Genomic DNA, 18,700 nt, shown 5'->3' on the forward strand with positions numbered 1-18,700 from the left:
CCTTCCTCTTAGCACATTTCTCCCTTGCGTTCTGAGTTTGAGTGTCTTCAAAGTCCATGACACCTTTGGTAAAGGCTGTTCTCCAACTGGAGCGCTCAGAGGCCAGTGTTTCCCAGTTGTTGGTGTTTATACTACATTTTTTTAGATTGGCCTTGAGACAGTCTTTAAACCTCTTTTGTTGACCACCAGCATTACACTTTCCATTTTTAAGTTCGGAATAGAGTAGTTACTTTGGAAGACGATCATCAGGCATCCGCACAACATGACCAGTCCAACGAAGTTGATGTTGAAGAATCATTGCTTCGACACTGGTGATCTTTGCTTCTTCCAGTACACTGGCATTAGTTCACCTGTCTTCCCAAGTGATGTGTAAAAATTTTTGGAGACACCGTTGATGGAATCTTTCGAGCAGCTGGAGATGGCATTTATAAGTGGTCTATGTTTCACAAGCATATAGTAAGGTTGGTAGTACAATAGCTTTGTAAACAAGCATTTTTGTTTCCCTGCAAATGTCCTGGTCCTCAAACACTCTGCACTTCAGTTGGGAGAAAGCCGCACTCACAGAGCTCATGTACAGGGCAGTGATGGCTACCAACTTGGACAGCTTTCAGAGAGGATTAGACCATGGGTAGGCAAACTAAGGCCCAGGGGCCGGATCTGACCCAATCGCCTTCTAAATCTGGCTCGCAGATGATCTGGGAATCAGCGTGTTTTTACATGAGTAGAATGTGCCCTTTTATTTTAAATGAATCTCTGGGTTTTTTGTGGGGCCTGCCTGGTGTTATTAGCTGAGTAGAATGTATAATAATAATAATAATAAATTTTATTTATATCCCGCCCTCCCCAGCCGAAGCTGGGCTCAGGGCGGCTAACAACAATCAAATAACCAAATAGTTGAATAATCACACATTCTAAAATATTTCATTATAAAAATTAATTAAAATCAAATTGATGGCAACCAAAATACTGTGCAGGTTGCCAGAGGAGGGAGTCAGGCTGCGCCCTGACCAAAGGCCTGGTGGAACAACTCTGTCTTGCAGGCCCTGCGGAAAGATGTCAGGTCCCGCAGGGCCCTAGTCTCTTGTGACAGAGCATTCCACCAGATTGGAGCTGCAGCCGAGAAGGCCCTGGCTCTAGTTGAGGCCAGCCTAACCTCTCTGAGGCCTGGGACCTTGAGGATGTTTTTATTTACAGACCGTAGGTTTCTCTGTGGGGCATACCAGGAGAGGCGGTCCCGTAGGTACGAGGGTCCTAGGCCGTATAGGGCTTTAAAGGTTAAAACCAGCACCTTAAACTTGATCCTATACTCCACCGGGAGCCAGTGCAGGTGGTATAGCACCGGGTGAATGTGATCTCGCAGCGAGGACCCCGTAAGGAGTCTCGCTGCGGCATTCTGTACCCGCTGGAGTTTCTGGGTCAGTCTCAAGGGCAGCCCCACGTAGAGCGAGTTACAATAATCCAGTCTGGAGGTGACCGTCGCATGGATCACAGTGGCTAGGTCAGGGCGAGAGAGATAAGGGGCCAACTGCTTAGCTTGGCGGAGATGAAAAAATGCCGCCTTTGTTATAGCTGTAATCTGCGCCTCCATAGAGAGGGAGGTATCGAAGATTACACCCAGACTCTTAACGGACGGTGCTGGCACCAATTGCACCCCCGCAAGAGATGGGAGTTGCCCCCTCGATCCCATATCGTCCCGCCCCAGCCAGAGGACCTCTGTCTTCGCAGGATTTAACTTCAACCGGCTCCCACGTAACCATCCAGCCACAGCTTCCAGACATCTGGTCAGTGTGTCTGGGGCCGAGTCAGGATGGCCATCCATCAACAGATAGAGTTGGGTGTCATCAGCATACTGATGGCAACCCAGCCCAAAACTCCGGACAAGCTGGGCGAGGGGGCGCATAAAGATGTTAAAAAGCATCGGGGAGAGTATCGCACCCTGACGTACTCCACACACCAAGGAGTGGCGCGATGACAATTCCCCCCCAAGCGCCACCCTCTGTCCCCGACCAGAGAGAAACGAGCGCAGCCATTGAAGGACTGTGCCCTGGATCCCCACGTCGGCAAGGCGGTGGTCCAGGAGTTCATGATCGACCATGTCAAAGGCTGCTGACAGATCTAGAAGAATCAGCAGCCCCGACCCCCCTCGATCCAGCTGCCTGCGGAGATCATCTGTTAGGGCGACCAGAGCCGTCTCGGTCCCATGACCAGCGCGGAAGCCGGACTGGAATGGATCCAGAGCAGATGTTTCATCCAGAAACCTACCAAGCTGTTCAGCAACCGCTCTTTTTTGTGGGGCCTGCCTGGTGTTATTAGCTGAGTAGAATGTATGCTTTTAATTTCCCCCCAAAATAAAGTCCACCCCCCATAAGGTCTGAGGGACAGTGGACCGGCCCCCTGCTGAAAAAGTTTGCTGACCCCTGGATTAGACAAACTCATGCAGGCAAAGGCTACCACTGGCCACGAGCCATGATGGCTATGCTCTGCCTCCACTTCAGAGGCAACCGTGCTTCTGCAAACCAGTTGCGGGAAACTCCAGAAGGGGAGAGGGCTGTTGTGCTCAGGTCCTGCATACAGGCTTCCCACAGGCATCTCGTTGGCCACTGTGAGAACAGGATACAGGACTAGATGAGCCGCTGTTCTGATCCACCCTGAGATCGGAGCTTCTCATTCATGAATCTGTCCAGTCTAGTCTCAGTCAAACCTTTGCATGTAGCGAGGGCTCTGCTTCCTCGGGGTGGTTCCGAAATCACACTCTCCACGTGCCCAGAGGCGCTTTCTTCTGGCAAAATTATTGTTATTATTTTTCTGAGCGTGATGTGGCATCTGGAAACGGGCTGCCCTGGTGGCCTGTTGCTGCGATGGGGCTGAGCTGGCGCTAGATGGTGCTGCGTCCCGGAAAAAGGGCCGGACGGAACGGGACTGCAGAGCCCCACGAGCCGAGGCCGCGCCAAGGAGAAGAAGGAGGCGGAGGCGGAGGCTCCTTCCAGCAAAGTGCAAGTTTGACGCAAAGCAGCGCCGCCCCGGCCAGAGCCAGACACGTGCTGCGGGCCGAGGGAGGCGAGGAGCCGCCGCGGCAGGAGCAGCTGCTACCGGAGTTTGGCGCGGGCTGGAGCAGGCTGCCCTGGAACACCTTGCTCCGCCAGGGTACCCCGCGCGTACTCCGGAGTAAAGCCAGGGTAGACTCCCCACCTCTCGGCCCTCCTCTTCCCCGGAGAGCTGAGCTGGAGATCCCCGAGGGCCGGGAGGGAGGAGACGCCGCCGCCTAGCAGAGCCCAGAGGGCGGCCCCCGAGGGAGTCAGCAAGTTTCGCCCGAGGGAGCCTCTGCGCTTTTTTGGCCGGAGCGCCCGGGAAGCGCGCCTTGCCGCCGCTTCGGCGTCTTGGGAGTGGTCCTTCCATGCCGGAGCACGGCGGGGCCCCCAGCGAGGGAGGACCCCGCTGACCGCGGGGCTGGCGCGGGGACTGACTTGGGGGCGGGGGGCTTAGAGGCTCCTCCCTTCCCCCGTCCACGCCGGAGGAGCAGGCGGGCGGCGATGCTGGCGCCGGCGACGCGCGCCTTGCCTGCTGGCTGCGGAACTTGCGCCTGAGCGCGCAAAGGGCGCGCTGCTGCCCCAGTGGGCGAAGAAGATGGAGTTGCGGGTCTGCTGCGGGGTCCTCTACTGGCTGCTGTTGCCGCTCTCCCTCCTGGCGGGTAAGTAGTGGACCTGGGGTGGGAGGCACACCCGCCCCCCCCCCCCATTTCTCCAGCACTGCCTTCCTATTTCTCGCTCGCGCGTTTTCCAGGGATTCCTCCCGTTCCAGATGTTCAGAGAAGTGCTTCTTCCAGCGGCACAGCTGGGGTGGTGGAGTGTTAGGGTTACTCAAGGGGGGGGACACCTCTCCCGCTTTCTCTTCGCTGACTCAACCTTGGGGCTCCGTGTCTCGGTCGCGGTCACCTTGCGCTTTTGCTCACCCGCTCCCACCACGCTGCGCTTCCGCGGAAGTCGCGCCCGCTGGCTGCCTTCATTACCTTTTTTACGAATCGGGGAATTCTTGGTTGGGAGGACCTGCCCATGTCCACGAGTGGGGTCAGGGGCTGAAGTGAAGAATGAATAAAGCCCCGGGTTTTGTCTACTAGACCTCAGCGTGAGCAGCCTTTGAAAAGCTGGTGCATGGTGCACAAGGCAGAGGGTTGGAGTCAGTGACCTTTAGGGGACCCTCGCTATGGCGCACGGTTTTTGCATGTGGTGGATATGGCTGGCATATGGATTCTGTTCCTTTCTCCCTGCCCTCCTTCCTGTCTGAGGATCTGAGATTCTGAATGAAAGAGGCGAGGGAGAACTTCTTGGGAGGGTTGCAAAATTCCTCGCTCATGACTGAATAGCCCATCCTGTGTGGATCTGGCTGTGAGTCACTTGGGTGGGTTGCGGAGAAGGTGGCTGCTACTGGTGAGCCTTGCGGAAGGCACTGGCGGCAGCCCCACCTTGGTTCTCGCAAGGCACAGAAGGAGCGTCTCTTTTGCTTGTTCTGCCTCCACTGTCGCAGGCAGCGAATGCTTCTGCTGGGAACTGCTGGAAGGCAGAGTGCTGTTGAACTCCTGCCCTGCTTGCAGGCTTCCCATTGGGGCGTCTGGGTAGCCACTGAGAGAACAGGGTGCTGGTCTAGAGTTTCCCTAGAAGTCTCTTCCCACCCCCACAAGCTGCTCTCTGGTGCTGACAGCACGTGCATAATTTGTCCTGCCAACAAGGGTTATTTTGTACCGACAAGTATAGGCTGAGAGTGCAGAGAGAGGTATACAGTAAATTGAAGGTTTGGACTGTGTTTCCTTTTTTTGCACTTCCTGCTTTTCCAGTATCCTAGAGTCCCTCTTCCTTTTGGACACGAAGGAAAGTAGGAAGCTGATATCAGACCTCCTGGTGGGAATTAATATTGTGGTGCTAACAGACTCTAGGTAGCAAACACATGGATGGGAAGGTCAGTGAGCATTGTGTTTTGCACATGGAGGCATGCAATCATGGCATCATGATGCGGGGTCTGAGCTGGGGGTGACTGACCAGAAAAAGTGATGGTGGATTCACGATGGATAGTGCGATAAAAACATTAACTTGGTGTGTGGAAGCTGTGTGAAGAAAGGCAAATCCTCCTTGCGGGGAATTGAGAATAAAAACTGCCAATATCATTGCACTGTTATACAAATCTACAGTGTGAAAGCAGTGGGAATACTGTACTGTTCAGTATTGGTAGCTTCAGCTTGAAAAGGGATATTGCAGAACTGGGGAAAGTTCTGCATCTTGTGGGAAAGGTGGATAGAGGAAACTCTTTTATCCCTCTCTTTTATGCAACTAGAATTCCTGTAAAGCTGGAATGGAGTTACCCAGTGAAGCTGAATTCAGGAAGATTCAGGGCAGACAAAAGGGAAGTACTTCACACGGTGTGCAGTTAAACTGTGGAACTCGCTTCCACAGGGTGGGGTGATGGGTCCCAATTTAGACAGCTTTAGAAAGGGTTTAGATCAACTCTTTGAGGATATGGCTACTAGTCATGATAAATGTATATGGCTTGTATGTATCCATGTTAGTTCTACACGAGGTAGACACATTGAATGATGGCTAACTTTGATCTATTAATTTCAATGGGTCTGCTCTGTGTTGAACTAACATTAGATGCAGTCCACTGTCTCCAGGATCAGGGGCAGTTTGCCTCTGAGTACCAGGTGCTGGTGATCAGAGGCAGGATACGAGGGCTGTTGTGCTCGTCTCCTGCTTGTGGGTTTCCTAGAGGCTTCTGGTTCTCCACTCTGGGCCTTTGGTATGATCCAGCAGGGCTCTTCTGATGTTTATTTACATATGCTTAGATCCCTCCCTCTCAGTGGGAGCCCAGGGCAACAAACAATGCATTCCAAGTCTCTAATAAACCCCATTAAAATTCCAATAAAACATACAGCCACATCTTCTTCACAAATGTTGTTAATACCCCCAAAGCAAACTTAAGGAAGCAGATTTCAGCACAGCCTTTCCCGGTATGGAGGGTTAGAGCAAACAATCTTCTAAAGCATGAAGTACTTTACTATTTATTGAGGGCTGAAATCAGGAAAAGCTATTGAAATTATTTTGCTGTTGAGCCTAGCAAGAGTAAGTGAGATCTCTGTAGAAGCAGAGGCTTTTATTAAAATAGTCATCATCATCATCCAGGAACCAACTGACTTAAGTCTCTGATGCTGACACTCAAACTTTATTTTATTTTAATAATTGTTCCTCTGTGTATTTGGCACCTACAAAAATGCCCAGGCTGGCTTCTAGGAATTTTAAGTATTTTTCCAGGCTTTCTTACAGGGCACTGTCAGAGAGGTGGGGCTCATTTTTCATCCCCAAGTGCATTACCAAGGGATGACGAGGCACTGCATCAAAACTGTGGAACCTTTTAAAACTAAAGTATTACTGTATAAACAATTATATAGAAACTGAGAACTTCAAGGGGTCAAAAAAGTAAGCACAAATGTCATCCTGTTTGGTATTATTTTATTGTTTATAACCAATGCCCCCCCCCACCTATAAACGGCTGTCAGTAATAAAATAGGAATGTGTGCAGAGCTTCACAAACTATTTAGATGGAAATGCAGCTTATCTCCCTGGAGAATAAAGGATATCATTGTTAAATGTGTATTCTTATTTTTATAGACTTGTTACCATTTCTATTATGCCCAAAGTCTGGAACGTATTGCTGATGTCCCTGGCCCCCTTTTTGCCTTTGCTTCAACATTTCACACCTGTTTTCTGTGATGATTTTGCATTTTAATAAAATAGATAAAAATATGTTTAAAATTACATTAAGGTTCTGCATCACAGCCACAATAACTTGCCCAATGGATTGCCCTAATCTCACCCCTCCCTTCTAATCTTCCATTAGCTATCTACCTTCACTGGTTGATTTCCTTCTCTTTTCCCTCCCTCTGTTCTTCCCCACTCACTTGCCTAAATCTAGATTGCATGCTTAGTGGGGCAGGGCGGGGTGTGTGTGTGTGAACCCATCTTTTGTTGTGTTACACTGTAAAATGTAGTATATACCAGTAGCACTATATCAAGAATAATACAGTAATTTTTCCACATTGCAAAACAGGGGCGGGGAAGGAGAATCATTGCAATTTAAAGCACTACTATCTGTACAAAATTGTCTGTGACTCTCCCTTGTGGAATTCGTTTTGCCAGGCTGTTTCAAATGGAAGCTCCAATCTCGCTAGCAGCAAAACTGCAGCTGTATTGTGTGAGTAGCTGCAATTAAGTAAAATACATGGGGTGGCTTCTTAGACATGGGCATTTGGAGAAATAGCACCTCATGGTGTTCCATGGAGATTACCGATGATTATTATTTTTAGATGATATGTTCTGGGTTTGTTGTCTTTTCTCAACACCTGTTCCTTCGGGAATAATGACTGCCTTTGTTTTTGTTTTAAAGTGCGTTGAACTAAAGTAAAGAGAGGTTTCCTTTGGTGACCCCGCAGCTCCTTGTTGAAACAGGACAGTTCAGGGTTTCAAAGGCTGCCTCTTTCTCTGTGTTTCTGGCTCTGGATTATTCCGAATGAATAATCTGCAGCCTTGCAATGCAACCCGTGAATCTATCTCGTAGTTTTCCCAGCCGCTCCTGTTGCGTCAGCTGGCTGTCAAAAGTGTCTTCACGAAGAGACCTGGTCCTTCCCCATTTTCCTTCCCGCCCCCAGAAATGCCTGTGTTTTGAAAGTCCATGTACGGAGACAGCTGGCCAGTTTTGCACAAATATTTAATGAACAAGCAAAGCCCTGGCCATCCCCAGTCTGTTGCAAAGGTAAACTCTGGAATGGCCGTTAGTTATACACCCAGCGGCTAGGGAAAAAGAGAGGCTGGTGTTGTGAAGAGGGATGAAGGAAGGGTCTGTGTCCCTCCAGAATTGTCCTGCCAACAAAGTAACCTTGCAGTGGATGGAGAAAATTGAGCAGCTGTTGGATGTTCTCAGTGTAGATTGCTAGTGGGTTTGCTAATGTTCCCTAGGAGTACAATTCTGATTTGCTCTGGATTTTTTTGAGTAATCCATTCATTCTGGCTACAAGAAGCGTTCTTCTGCTGTGTATGTTGGGAATTGGTTATGTGTGCACTCAATACAGAGGGTAGTATTTAGTGCTGGTCAGAGTAGACCCTCAGCTATTGAAACTAAGGGACATGGCTGGCTGGCATGCATTCACTCTGAATAAAGCTTAGTTGGATTATAATAGTAGATAGTGAGAACATAAGAAGAGCCTGCTGAATCAGGCCAATGGCTCATTGAGTCCAGCATCCTGTTCTCACAGTGGCCAACCAGATGCCTGTGGGAAACCCACAACGCAGACAGAAGAGCTCTCTCCCCTCATGTAGTTTCCAACAACTACTGTTCAGATGCATGACTGCCTCTGACCATGGAGGCAAAGCAGAGTGTTGGCTAGTAGCTATCCATAGCGTTTTCTGCCATGAATTTGTCCAGTCCTCTTTTAAAGCCATCTAAGTGGGTGACTCTCTCTCTCTCTCTCTCTCTCTCTCTCTCTCTCTCTCGGGAGTGAGTTCCATAGTTTGAATATCTACTACAGGAAGAAGTACATTCTTTTGTTTGTCTTGGATCTTCCAACATTTATTGGATGTACACGACACCTATTGTTATGAGAGAGGGAGAATAACTTTTCTCTATCCACTTTCCCCATGCCATGCATGATTTCACAAACCTTTGCTACTATCTGAGTTTTATTATTTTTACAATGCACTTTTTTTTGGGTGCTCTAGAATCCAGCTTGGCTGCTGGCAGGTTTTGTTCATGGCTGTGTTTTGAGAAAAGGGTGCTTTGTTTGCACCCTGTTTGGAAAATGGGCATTACATGACTGCAGCCTTTACACACCCTCTAGAATGTTTTGGACTGCAATTCCCTTGAGCCCTAGCTGACATGGCCATATTATGCTGGAACTGATACTGGCTGGGGCTGATGGGAGTTTTAGTCCAAATCATCTGGAAGGCACCAGGTTGGCAAAGGCTGCTGTGCTGCTTTCCCAGTTCAAAGCGAGCTAATTCTGTGTGATGAATGTGTCACTGAGCCCTTTCCTTGCTTGTGGGCAAGACTCCAGAAACCAACTGGCAGATACACCATAAGGCCTAGGACAGAGATGGTCAGCTTTTGTAGCATCAGGGACTGCTCTATTCACCAGATTGGGGTCGTGTGCTGGGAGTGGTCAAGCTCCATAGTGAAGTTTGCAAAATCTCACAGTCAGGGAGCTTGTGTGGTGAGGAATGGCGCTGCATGCAAGTAGGCACATTTAAGAAACCAAATTCAAACTCAGCATAAGATGCTGACTCCTAGAATCTTTGTTTCTTGCAGCTGTGGGCACTAAGGGCAGATGAAACAGTTTCCTGGACCACCCCACATCTAGGATATGTTGTTGTTTAGTCGTTTAGTCGTGTCCGACTCTTCGTGACCCCATGGACCAGAGCATGCCAGGCACCTCTGTCCTCCACTACATCTAGGATATAAAAGAGGTTAATACCCGTTTCTCTCCCCACTCCCATTCTGTCACCTTGCACTCCAGGAAAATGGCAGCCTTTGAATTTCAGCGAGACTAAATCGATAAAGCACCTGCCTTGGGACCAGCAGGGATTGTAGGGGAGATACCTGATGATGGTTTAAAGAGGAGGCTGGTGAGCATCAGAGGTCCTGGGACAGCTAAACCGCAAAATCACTCACCTCAGCAATCCTTTCGTTGTGAAGCTGGTCCTGAGGCAGTTGCATCTGATTTTAATGAAGGCAGGGTGCCCCCAAGCAGCCAAACTTCCTTGCCCCCTCCCCCCAGGAAGACAGTGGGGGGTATGAGCACCTTTCTTTTTCATGTGGCAGCAAGAGAGATGGGTGCGACTGTCCCAACTAGCCTGGCACCCTGGAGACAGAGCAGTGACATTTGCAGGCCAGCTGTTTGCATGTGCCGTTTTCTGTGTCCATGACAAGGAGCGGCAATGGATAAGGCACCTAGTCCTGTTTCGTTCCTGACCCCCATTGCTGCCAGCCTGCCCTCCACCTCCCATTTTTTCTGAGGCGGCTGCACGAACTGACTGAGCAGTTCTGATGCAGTTTCATTTGTGGCAACAGCAAACCGCTGCAGGGGTGGAGAGGGGAGAGATTTTGCAAGCCGCAGAAGAAGCAGAGGGACTTTCTGTGTGGTTTGCGCTGCCTGACCCCAAGACTAATTCCTTTACTAGTTCCCCCTCCCCCACATTTCTTAAATAGGCAATGAGTTCTATTCCGACATGTGCACGTCTCTGTCTGTCTCTTCCTCTCTCTCTCTTTCTCTCTCTCTGTGTATGTCTTTCTCCCAGCGGTGACTCACAGAGCTTACAGGATGTGAGAAGTTTAATTATAACTGTGCCTGCAAACGCTGCTTAAGTTTGTCTGCTATAGGCCCTCCATTTCTGGGCACTGCTCTCGCAAAGAAAATGCTATCAGGAATAGGGACTGAGCTGACGTCAAAAGCTAGTTCCAAGATCTGGGTTCAAATCCCACATACCATGTCTCCCGGGGTTTCTGTAAAAGAACAGGTAGTAGAAGTGCTGCCAGTTTTGGGACTCCTGCGCAAAGGATTACTGGTAGCTCCCAGTGAGGTTATAAAGAGGCATCAACATTCCTGCAGTTTTATGCTTGGGTGTTAAAAGATGCAGATGCTTATTTGTCCTGCCATTATGTTACCCGAGTGCTCAGCGTTTTAGTCTTTGCCATCCAGATCTGCAGAGACTTGCTATTCTGTTAACATTGGTAAAGAGAAGGGCGGAGAACCAGGAACACATCACTGGATGGTAGAGGAAGGTTCTAAATAGCCATGTTGTAGTCAGAGGCGTCCAGTTTGGGTAATATTTATGATGAAACACTTGCAGTTCTTATTAATACGTATCCAAATATCCCAGAGATACCTGCTCCTTAAAACTCACAAACCAGATTTTCTACCACTGGGATGACACTTAATGGTCTAAACATTCAATTCATATCTTGCCTCTCTTATAGGAAGTTTTATCATTTTATAAGCACAACAACCCTGTGAGACAAGGTAGTCTTTTAGGCAATGTCCAGCCTAGTGTCTCTCAGTGAACTTTGTGATTGTGGGGATTTGAAACAGGGTCTCTCAGGTCATAGTCAGACACTGGAATTACTGCACCGTGTTGGCACCTAAGAAATCCATTTTATATCTGAGAAACAAGGTTAAGGCTTAGGACCGGAGCTTAGGGGTACCAGGAGTGAGTGGAAAATACATGCCACCTTCCCTTTCTTACAGCCTAGCAAATGTCTCCAGAAGCATGTTGCAAGCTTGCTTTTAAAAACACACACACGGTTGGGTTAGACTAGTGGTTCCCAAACTCCCTCTGCCCCTGTGGACCACTTACTGATTTTTCTGCCTCGTAGCCATTGTAATGTGCCATGCTAGAAGATGTATAATTTTTAATTATATTTTTATGCGTTTCTAATTTCTTATATTTCTAATTTCCAGTGTTTTCTCCTATCACAATTAGTATTCCATAGAATACTGTATAAGGACAACAAGAAGAAATAAAAGTACAGTTAAAAATCAATATACTCAATGTGATGGATGTGCTACTTCTGTCTTCAAGCACAAATCCACAGATACCCTGAGTACTATCTGAATGAAGCTCATGGACCTCTGGTGGGCCATAGGCCACAGTTGGGGAACTCCTGGGTTAGACAGTTGTGTCATAAAAAAAGTGATAATAATAAAAAGCACTTTTGTTACAGATAACAAAGGTTTCTCAGAGTGAGGATTTCCCCTAGACAAACAAACATTTGTCACAGGAAACCAAACATGTAGCCATTGAGGAATCCAGTCATACGTTCATGAGCTGTTTTTGCAAAGGGAGGGGGCATATTTGCAGCTGAAAAATGGAATACAAATACAGTGGTAACTCCAGTTGCGGACGGGATCCGTTCTGGAGGTCTGGTCGGATCCCAAGGTTTCCGCAACCTGAGGACCACTTCTGCGCATGTGCGCACGGCGAAACTCGGTCAAATACTTCCAGGTTTGCCGCTTTCGCATCCTGAAGTTTACGTAACTGGAGGTGCTACTGTACAGTAATTTTAGAGAAAAATATAAGGAGAGGTGCTGGAGCTTGAACTGGCTTGGGCCCACTCCCACCTCCCCTAATTCTTGCCAGCTCCTAACCAGGCAGCCTCACTCCCTAACCCCAGATGTTTGGAGGCTGCCTGTGATGACTCAGCAAAAAGGAGGGAACACTCTGTGCATGCTCAAAGTGGTTGTCTTGTTACTACTTTTCCTCCAAATGGTATTCTGGGATTTCGGTCTGGCAGGTCCTGGTTTGGGTTAGCCTTCTGGTCCTGATCCTTTGCATTCCTAGCTATTCAGAAAAGTGTGTGTGCGCCTAAGAGAGTGGGAGAGACTTGTGTGTCTCTGTTTGCTGTAGGCCTCTCCTCCACCCTCCCTCTCACTATCTCTCTCTTGCAACATGTCTAGCCTGCTCAGCTGGTGTTCTTGGTTTCATTTTGCTGGGTTCCTTTCTCCTTCCCCACCCCCCAATGCCCCTCCTCCTGCCACCTGATCAGCTGCTGCAGTTGTTATTTTGAAGGTCTGCAACTGAGACCTCTCTGAGAGCCAGGAAGCCATACTCTGAAAACCTTGTGTGTTTCCTTGAGAGGGAGGCAAACCTGCGGTTACTCAGTGCAGGTACACTCTGCACAAACTCAGAGGCCCTTAATTATTACCCAGCTTATCAAAAAAGTTTGTTTTGTGAAAAACGATTTTAATAGTTTTCAATATTGATTTTGCAATATTGCAAATATTTTTGGGAAATGCTCTTGTATTTTCTCTGTTGTCCCTCTCTTGATCACCTCCAGAAGTTTTGTACTCCAGCTCCCATCAGCCTCAACTAGATGGCCAGCAGTTGCAGATGATGGGCATTGAAGCCCCAAACAGACAGAAAGCACCAGCTTGGAAAAAGTGAATGTCTATAGTATTATTTTGTTCATTGTGAAAACATGCAGTTTGACTAAGGAAAAAAACAGTTCTGCTGTGTTTGAAGGAAAGGCCGTCTGTGCTGTTTTCCTTTTTTCATTATATTTGGGGATATGCATGTGAAACATTCCATAGAAGAGTTAATGCAACAAAGTTAAAATGTCTCTTAATATAAGCAAAGTTAAGACCCATCAGCATTATTGGAGATCCTGGTTTAAAATCTGCGTTGCCATTGATTCTGCTGGCGTGTTGCTATCTTCAGTTGCCCTGGAACTTATTGTCTGGGGGTCCGGAAGACACACAGCTATTTAATTAGAAAGGCAAGCTCTCTGCTCAGCTTTGAATGCTAACCAGAAAGAACATGATATCTTGGGAAGTTTCTTTTTCCCATCAGATCTGGTGCGAAGAGGAGGCAGCTGAAGTGTCTCTGTGGCCCTCCCTCAGATACTTGCTGTGGTGGGATGATGAGCTGCTTGTGCGTAAAATGCAAGTCCCTCAGAGTTTGATCAGGTTTTCAAACCTCTGCCTGTGACGGAGCCCCTCCAGCATGGCTGCGTCAATCGCTAGTAGAATCCGAAAGTGGTTGCTTTCGGAAACGTTTCCAACATAAAAGCTCTTTCACGGAAACACGTCTTCTGGACTCTCTGCGTGACAGTTTCCGGCGAGGCGTGGGTGTCCCTATAGGAGGTCCTGAGACCTCTCCACTGTTTTCGCTGGAAACGTCTCTGAGCCACCCCTCCGACTCACTTTCCCTGGAAGTTCCTGCTCGCCCCCTACTGGTTCCCTCTTCAGCTGCTCCGTCTCTTTCAACCTGAGGGAGCCTTTGCACCTCCTGTCCTTCCGATGGCAGTTCCCTGACATCCACCTCCCCTCCAGGGCCCCCTTCACCCCCTCCCGTCTCCTCCCCTCCGGGCTGGGAGGAAGTAAAACCCCTGAAAGAACCTTCCTCATCGTCCGAAGTTTCGAACACTTCCCTCCACCTGCTACTGTCCCTCGTCTCTCGATACTCCTCGTCTTCGGAGTCTATTCCCTCTTCCAACTCCGACTCCGTGAATCCTTCCATTTCCTGTTCCTCGTCGGTGGTGCCGAAGTACTCCCTCCTAAACCTTTCTACCGGCTGTGGTTTCCTAGGGAATCTTTGGTGGAACGTTTCTGTTAAAACCTCGTCATTGACCTCCCCTGCAGTCACCCAGGTGTTTTCTGACTCCGGTTCCCCTTCCCACGCCACCAAATACTCTACCTGATTTCCCTTCCACCTGGAATCGAGGATTTCCGCTACATGGTTGCTGCGTTCCCTCTCTTCCAAGGCTGGTCCCCTGACGTGCTCCCCTTCACGTCCCCCCCTGTATGGTGACAGTAACGACCTGTGGAACACTGGGTGCAATTTCATGTGGTTGGGTAACCGGAGTTTGAAAGCCACCGGGTTGACCTGCTGAATGACCTCAAAGGGTCCCAATCTTCTGGGCCTCAATTTCTTACAACCCCCTTTGAACGGCAACCCTTGGGTTGACAGCCACACTTGATCCCCCACCCTTATGGTTTCACCTTCCCTTCTGTTCTTGTCTGCCTGCTTCTTATATTGTGCCTTGGCCCTTTCTAAGTTGAGCTGGAGCTGATGATGGATCGCTTCCATCTCTTCTACAAAATGTTCAGCCGCTGGAACGCTCCATCTCTCCCCTGGAAATGCCCTGGGGTGACACCCGTAATTAGCCAAAAAGGGGCTCATCCCTGTGGACACATTCTCCGCATTATTGTAGGCAAATTCTGCCAGCGCCAACTTTTCGACCCAATCGTTCTCTCTGTCATTGACATAACACCTCAGATATTGTTGAAGAATGCCATTTGCTCTTTCCGCCTGCCCGTTGGTTTCAGGGTGCCGGGCCGTTGAAAAATTGACTTCCACGTGCAGCAAGCTCATGAGCTTCCTCCAGAACCTGGAAGTAAATTGTTTGCCGCGGTCTGAGATCACCCTCAAGGGAGCCCCGTGCAACCTAAAGATGTGTTCTACAAACAACTTCGCTGTTTCTTCCGCTGTGACTGCATGTGAGCATGCTACAAAGTGGCACATCTTTGTTAACAGGTCTACTACTACCATGATGGCTGTTTTCCCTTTGGACTTCGGCAGATCCGTCATAAAATCTATTGATACCGCTTCCCAAGGCCGTTCTGGTGTGGGTAATGGTTCTAATAACCCTGCCGGCGCCCGTCTTTCCCCTTTGGCTCGCTGACATTGGTCACACCCTCTTACATACTCCCTTACATCTTCCCTCACCTTGGGCCACCAGAATTCCCTGGTAACCAACCACATGGTCTTGTGTTGCCCAAAATGTCCCGCCGTGGGGCTATCGTGCAACTGCTTGAGTACTCTCCCCCTCAATTCACCTTCGGGTATATACAGTGCCCCTTTGTAATACAATGCCCCATTTCTTTCCTCAAAACCTTCGGGGCTCTCGCCCTCCCCCCTGAGTCCTCTGAGCTTATCCTGGGCATATTCATCATTTTCCGTTTCCTCTACCAGTTCTCGTTGCCCCACCAGCGCCGCCCCACACACCCAGCGGTCCTCAGGGATGACATGTCTCTCTTCAATCGCCCCCTCCCCCTCCCAATACTCTGGTTTGCGTGAGAGAGCGTCCGCCCTGACGTTTTCTGGACCTGGCACATAACAAATTTCAAAGTTGAATTTAGAGAATTCCTGTGCCCATCTCACTTGTCGTTGGTTGAGCACTCGAGCTGTTCTCCAATACTCTAAATTCTTGTGGTCGGTGCACACTTGCACCTTGTGTTGTGCCCCAATTAATAAATGTCTCCACCTCCGGAACGCTTCGTGAATGGCAAGTAGTTCCCTGTCATACACCGTGTAGTTCCTCTCGGATTTATTCAGCTTCCGCGAGAAGAAGGCACACGGTCTCCACTCTGACATACTCCTCCCCGGTTGAAGAAGTACCGCCCCTACCGCCCGGTCGGACGCATCGGTTTCCACTCTCATGGGTTTTCGTAAATCCACATGCAGAAGTTGTTCTTCCGAGGCGAAAGCCCTTTTCAGTTCTTCAAATGCTCGCTCCGCCTCCGCCGTCCAAACAAATTTCTTCTTGCTGCTGAGGCAGTCGGTGATGGGCGCCGTCAAGTGGGCAAAGTTCTTGATGAACTTCCGATAAAAGTTCCCAAACCCCAAGAATCTTTGCACATCCTTCTTGGTCTTCGGTGTCTTCCATTCCAGTACCGCTTGGACCTTGCCTGGATCCATGGCCAATCCCTTGTCTGACAAGCGGTACCCCAGGAATTCCACCTCCTTGGTATGAAACTGGCACTTCTCCAGTTTCACCCACAGCTGGTTGGCTTGCAGCCTGCCCAACACTTCTCGAACGTCCCTCACATGCTGCTCCTCATCCTCCGAATACACCAACACGTCGTCTAAAAAGGCCACACAGTTCTTGTAGAGCAAAGGCCCCAGAACGTGGTTAATAAACGCTTGAAAGCACGCGGAGCCTCCTTGTAGACCGAAGGGCATAACGAGGTATTCAAAGGCTCCCAAAGGGGTGAACATGGTGGTCTTCCATTCATCCCCCTTCCTTATGCGTATCAGATTGTACGCCCCCCGCAGGTCCAGCTTTGTAAAAATCTTTCCCTTCCTTACCCTGGTCAAAATGTCATCAATTCGGGGCATAGGGAAAGCCAGGGGTTCCGACACTGCATTCAAGGCCCTGAAGTCACACACAAGTCTCGGCTTATCTGTGTTTTTTTTGTCCACAAAAAACACTGGGCTGCCCCCCACCGCTCGGGACTCTCTGATGAAACCTCGCTTCAGGTTTTTGTCAATGAACTCCCTCAGCTCCTGCATCTCCCTGTCGGACATGGCGTACAGCTTGCCCACTGGGAGTTGGGCCCCAGGGAGTAGGTTGATTTGACAGTCAAAGGGTCTATGCGGCGGCAGTTTGTCTGCTTCCCTTTCGCTGAATACGTTGCTCAGATCTGCGTATTGCGGGGGCACCTTCCCTCTGCCCATTACTTCCATCCCGGCTAGGGTGACTCTGTCTCCGCCCTGAACCTTCCCCTGCTTGCAGTGTTCTAGGCAATGCGCTGACCCAAAGGAGACCACCCTCTGATGCCAGCCCACTAGCGGATCGTGTAGCGCCAGCCAGCTCATCCCCAAAATGATGGGAGCTCCTCCCAAGGTGGCCACATTAAACGCTATCCGTTCGGTGTGCCTTGCCACCCTCATTATCATCGGGACAGTCTGTTGGCTAACTTCTCCTCCCAACAGCTCTCTGCCATCAATCGTGGTCACCTGCAAGGGATTACTTAAAGGGATGGTCTGTATCTGGTGCTCAGCTGCAAACTCCTTACTCATAAAATTACAGGAGCTGCCTGAATCCAAAAGCGCCTTGACCTGTAGGGGGTGTCCATTTGGCAGCTCTAGTGACACTTCTATCACTAAAGCAGGTCTGGGTGGTTCTGGCGTGGGCACTTTCACTGCTCTTTGGCCTGGCTGCTGTGCCCCGACGGTGGCAGCCAGGCGTTGGCTTTTACTTGCTCCTTGTTTTCCTCCTCCCTTTCCCCCACAGCTCCTGCCATCCCTTGCCATTCCTTTCTTTGTGGGCAGACTCTGGCAAAGTGCCCTGGCTGTTGGCAGAGATAACATTTCTTGGCGCTCTTTCCCTCCTTCTTCCGCCCTTCACTGGGATTTGAAACTGCGCGCGCCCGCGCTGTTCCAACTTCCATCGGCTCTGCCGGCGGGAAAGGTGGCTCTGGAATGTCCGGAATGCGCAGTTCCCTCCAACGTTCTCCTTTCCCTTCCCGCCTTTCCAAAGCTCTCGCTTCCTGGCGCGCTCCTATGGCCAGCGCGGATTTGGTCAGCTGATCCATAGACTCCGCCCTTGGCCCCCGGGAAAGTTCATCTTTAACGGCCGAAGAAAGCCCCTCTTCAAAAAGCATTTGGATGGGTTCCGCCGATAGGTCCCACCCCAATTTATGAATCAGCATAGTAAACTCAGTCCAGTACTCACGGACAGATCGGCTCCCCTGTTTGCAAGCCATTAACTGCCTTCGTACCACCCCCTGCTCAATGTCACTGGAAAACATCAGGTCCATGGCACGAAAAAACTTCCTCGTGTCCTTTAGTATCTCATTATTCACTGCCATCAGGGGTCGAACCCAATCCTTCGCCCCCCCTTCGAGATGGCCAATTACAAAAGCCACTCGCGATTCCTCGTCGGGGAAGTCATCATACTGCAGGTTGAGAGCGTATTGCATCTCAGTTCTAAAGGCATGATAGTTTCTGGGATCTCCCCCGAATTTCTGCACCAATCCTGGCACCTTTCTGGCTATCGAGGTGGTTTTCTCCTTTCCCTTTTCTGCATCCTGAGCCCTCCTCTCCTCAAGCCTCGCCGTTTGCATGGCCAGCTGGATCTCCAACGCCCTGTACCTTTCTTCCAGGCTTGGACCTCCTCCAGCTGCTCCTGCTCCTCCGGTTCCGGCTGGGTCGCTCATGATGCCGCTGCTTGCACAAGCTGGCTTTCAGGGACTTTCGGATTGCTGTGGTGGGATGATGAGCTGCTTGTGCGTAAAATGCAAGTCCCTCAGAGTTTGATCAGGTTTTCAAACCTCTGCCTGTGACGGAGCCCCTCCAGCATGGCTGCGTCAATCGCTAGTAGAATCCGAAAGTGGTTGCTTTCGGAAACGTTTCCAACATAAAAGCTCTTTCACGGAAACACGTCT

The 18,700-nt window shown here is 49.7% G+C and overlaps 1 protein-coding gene across 4 annotated transcripts in view; it reads left to right on the plus strand.

The window, feature by feature from the left end:
- Positions 1-3,009: 3,009 nt before the first annotated feature.
- The window catches only part of PIEZO1 (piezo type mechanosensitive ion channel component 1 (Er blood group)), a 121,423-nt gene continuing 105,732 nt past the window's right edge, over positions 3,010-18,700 (plus strand). For 2 of the 4 annotated variants that reach the window (XM_077931593.1, XM_028739961.2), the window contains exon 1: positions 3,010-3,688. In XM_077931593.1, coding sequence (XP_077787719.1) covers positions 3,625-3,688 — 64 coding nt within the window. In that variant the 5' untranslated portion in view covers positions 3,010-3,624. The remainder of the gene's footprint in view (positions 3,689-18,700) is intronic. The other 2 variants (XM_077931594.1, XM_028739962.2) reach the window with 1 other exon arrangement.

This window comes from Podarcis muralis, chromosome 7 (genome assembly GCF_964188315.1).
Source record: "Podarcis muralis chromosome 7, rPodMur119.hap1.1, whole genome shotgun sequence".
Classification (NCBI taxonomy): Eukaryota; Metazoa; Chordata; class Lepidosauria; order Squamata; family Lacertidae; genus Podarcis; species Podarcis muralis.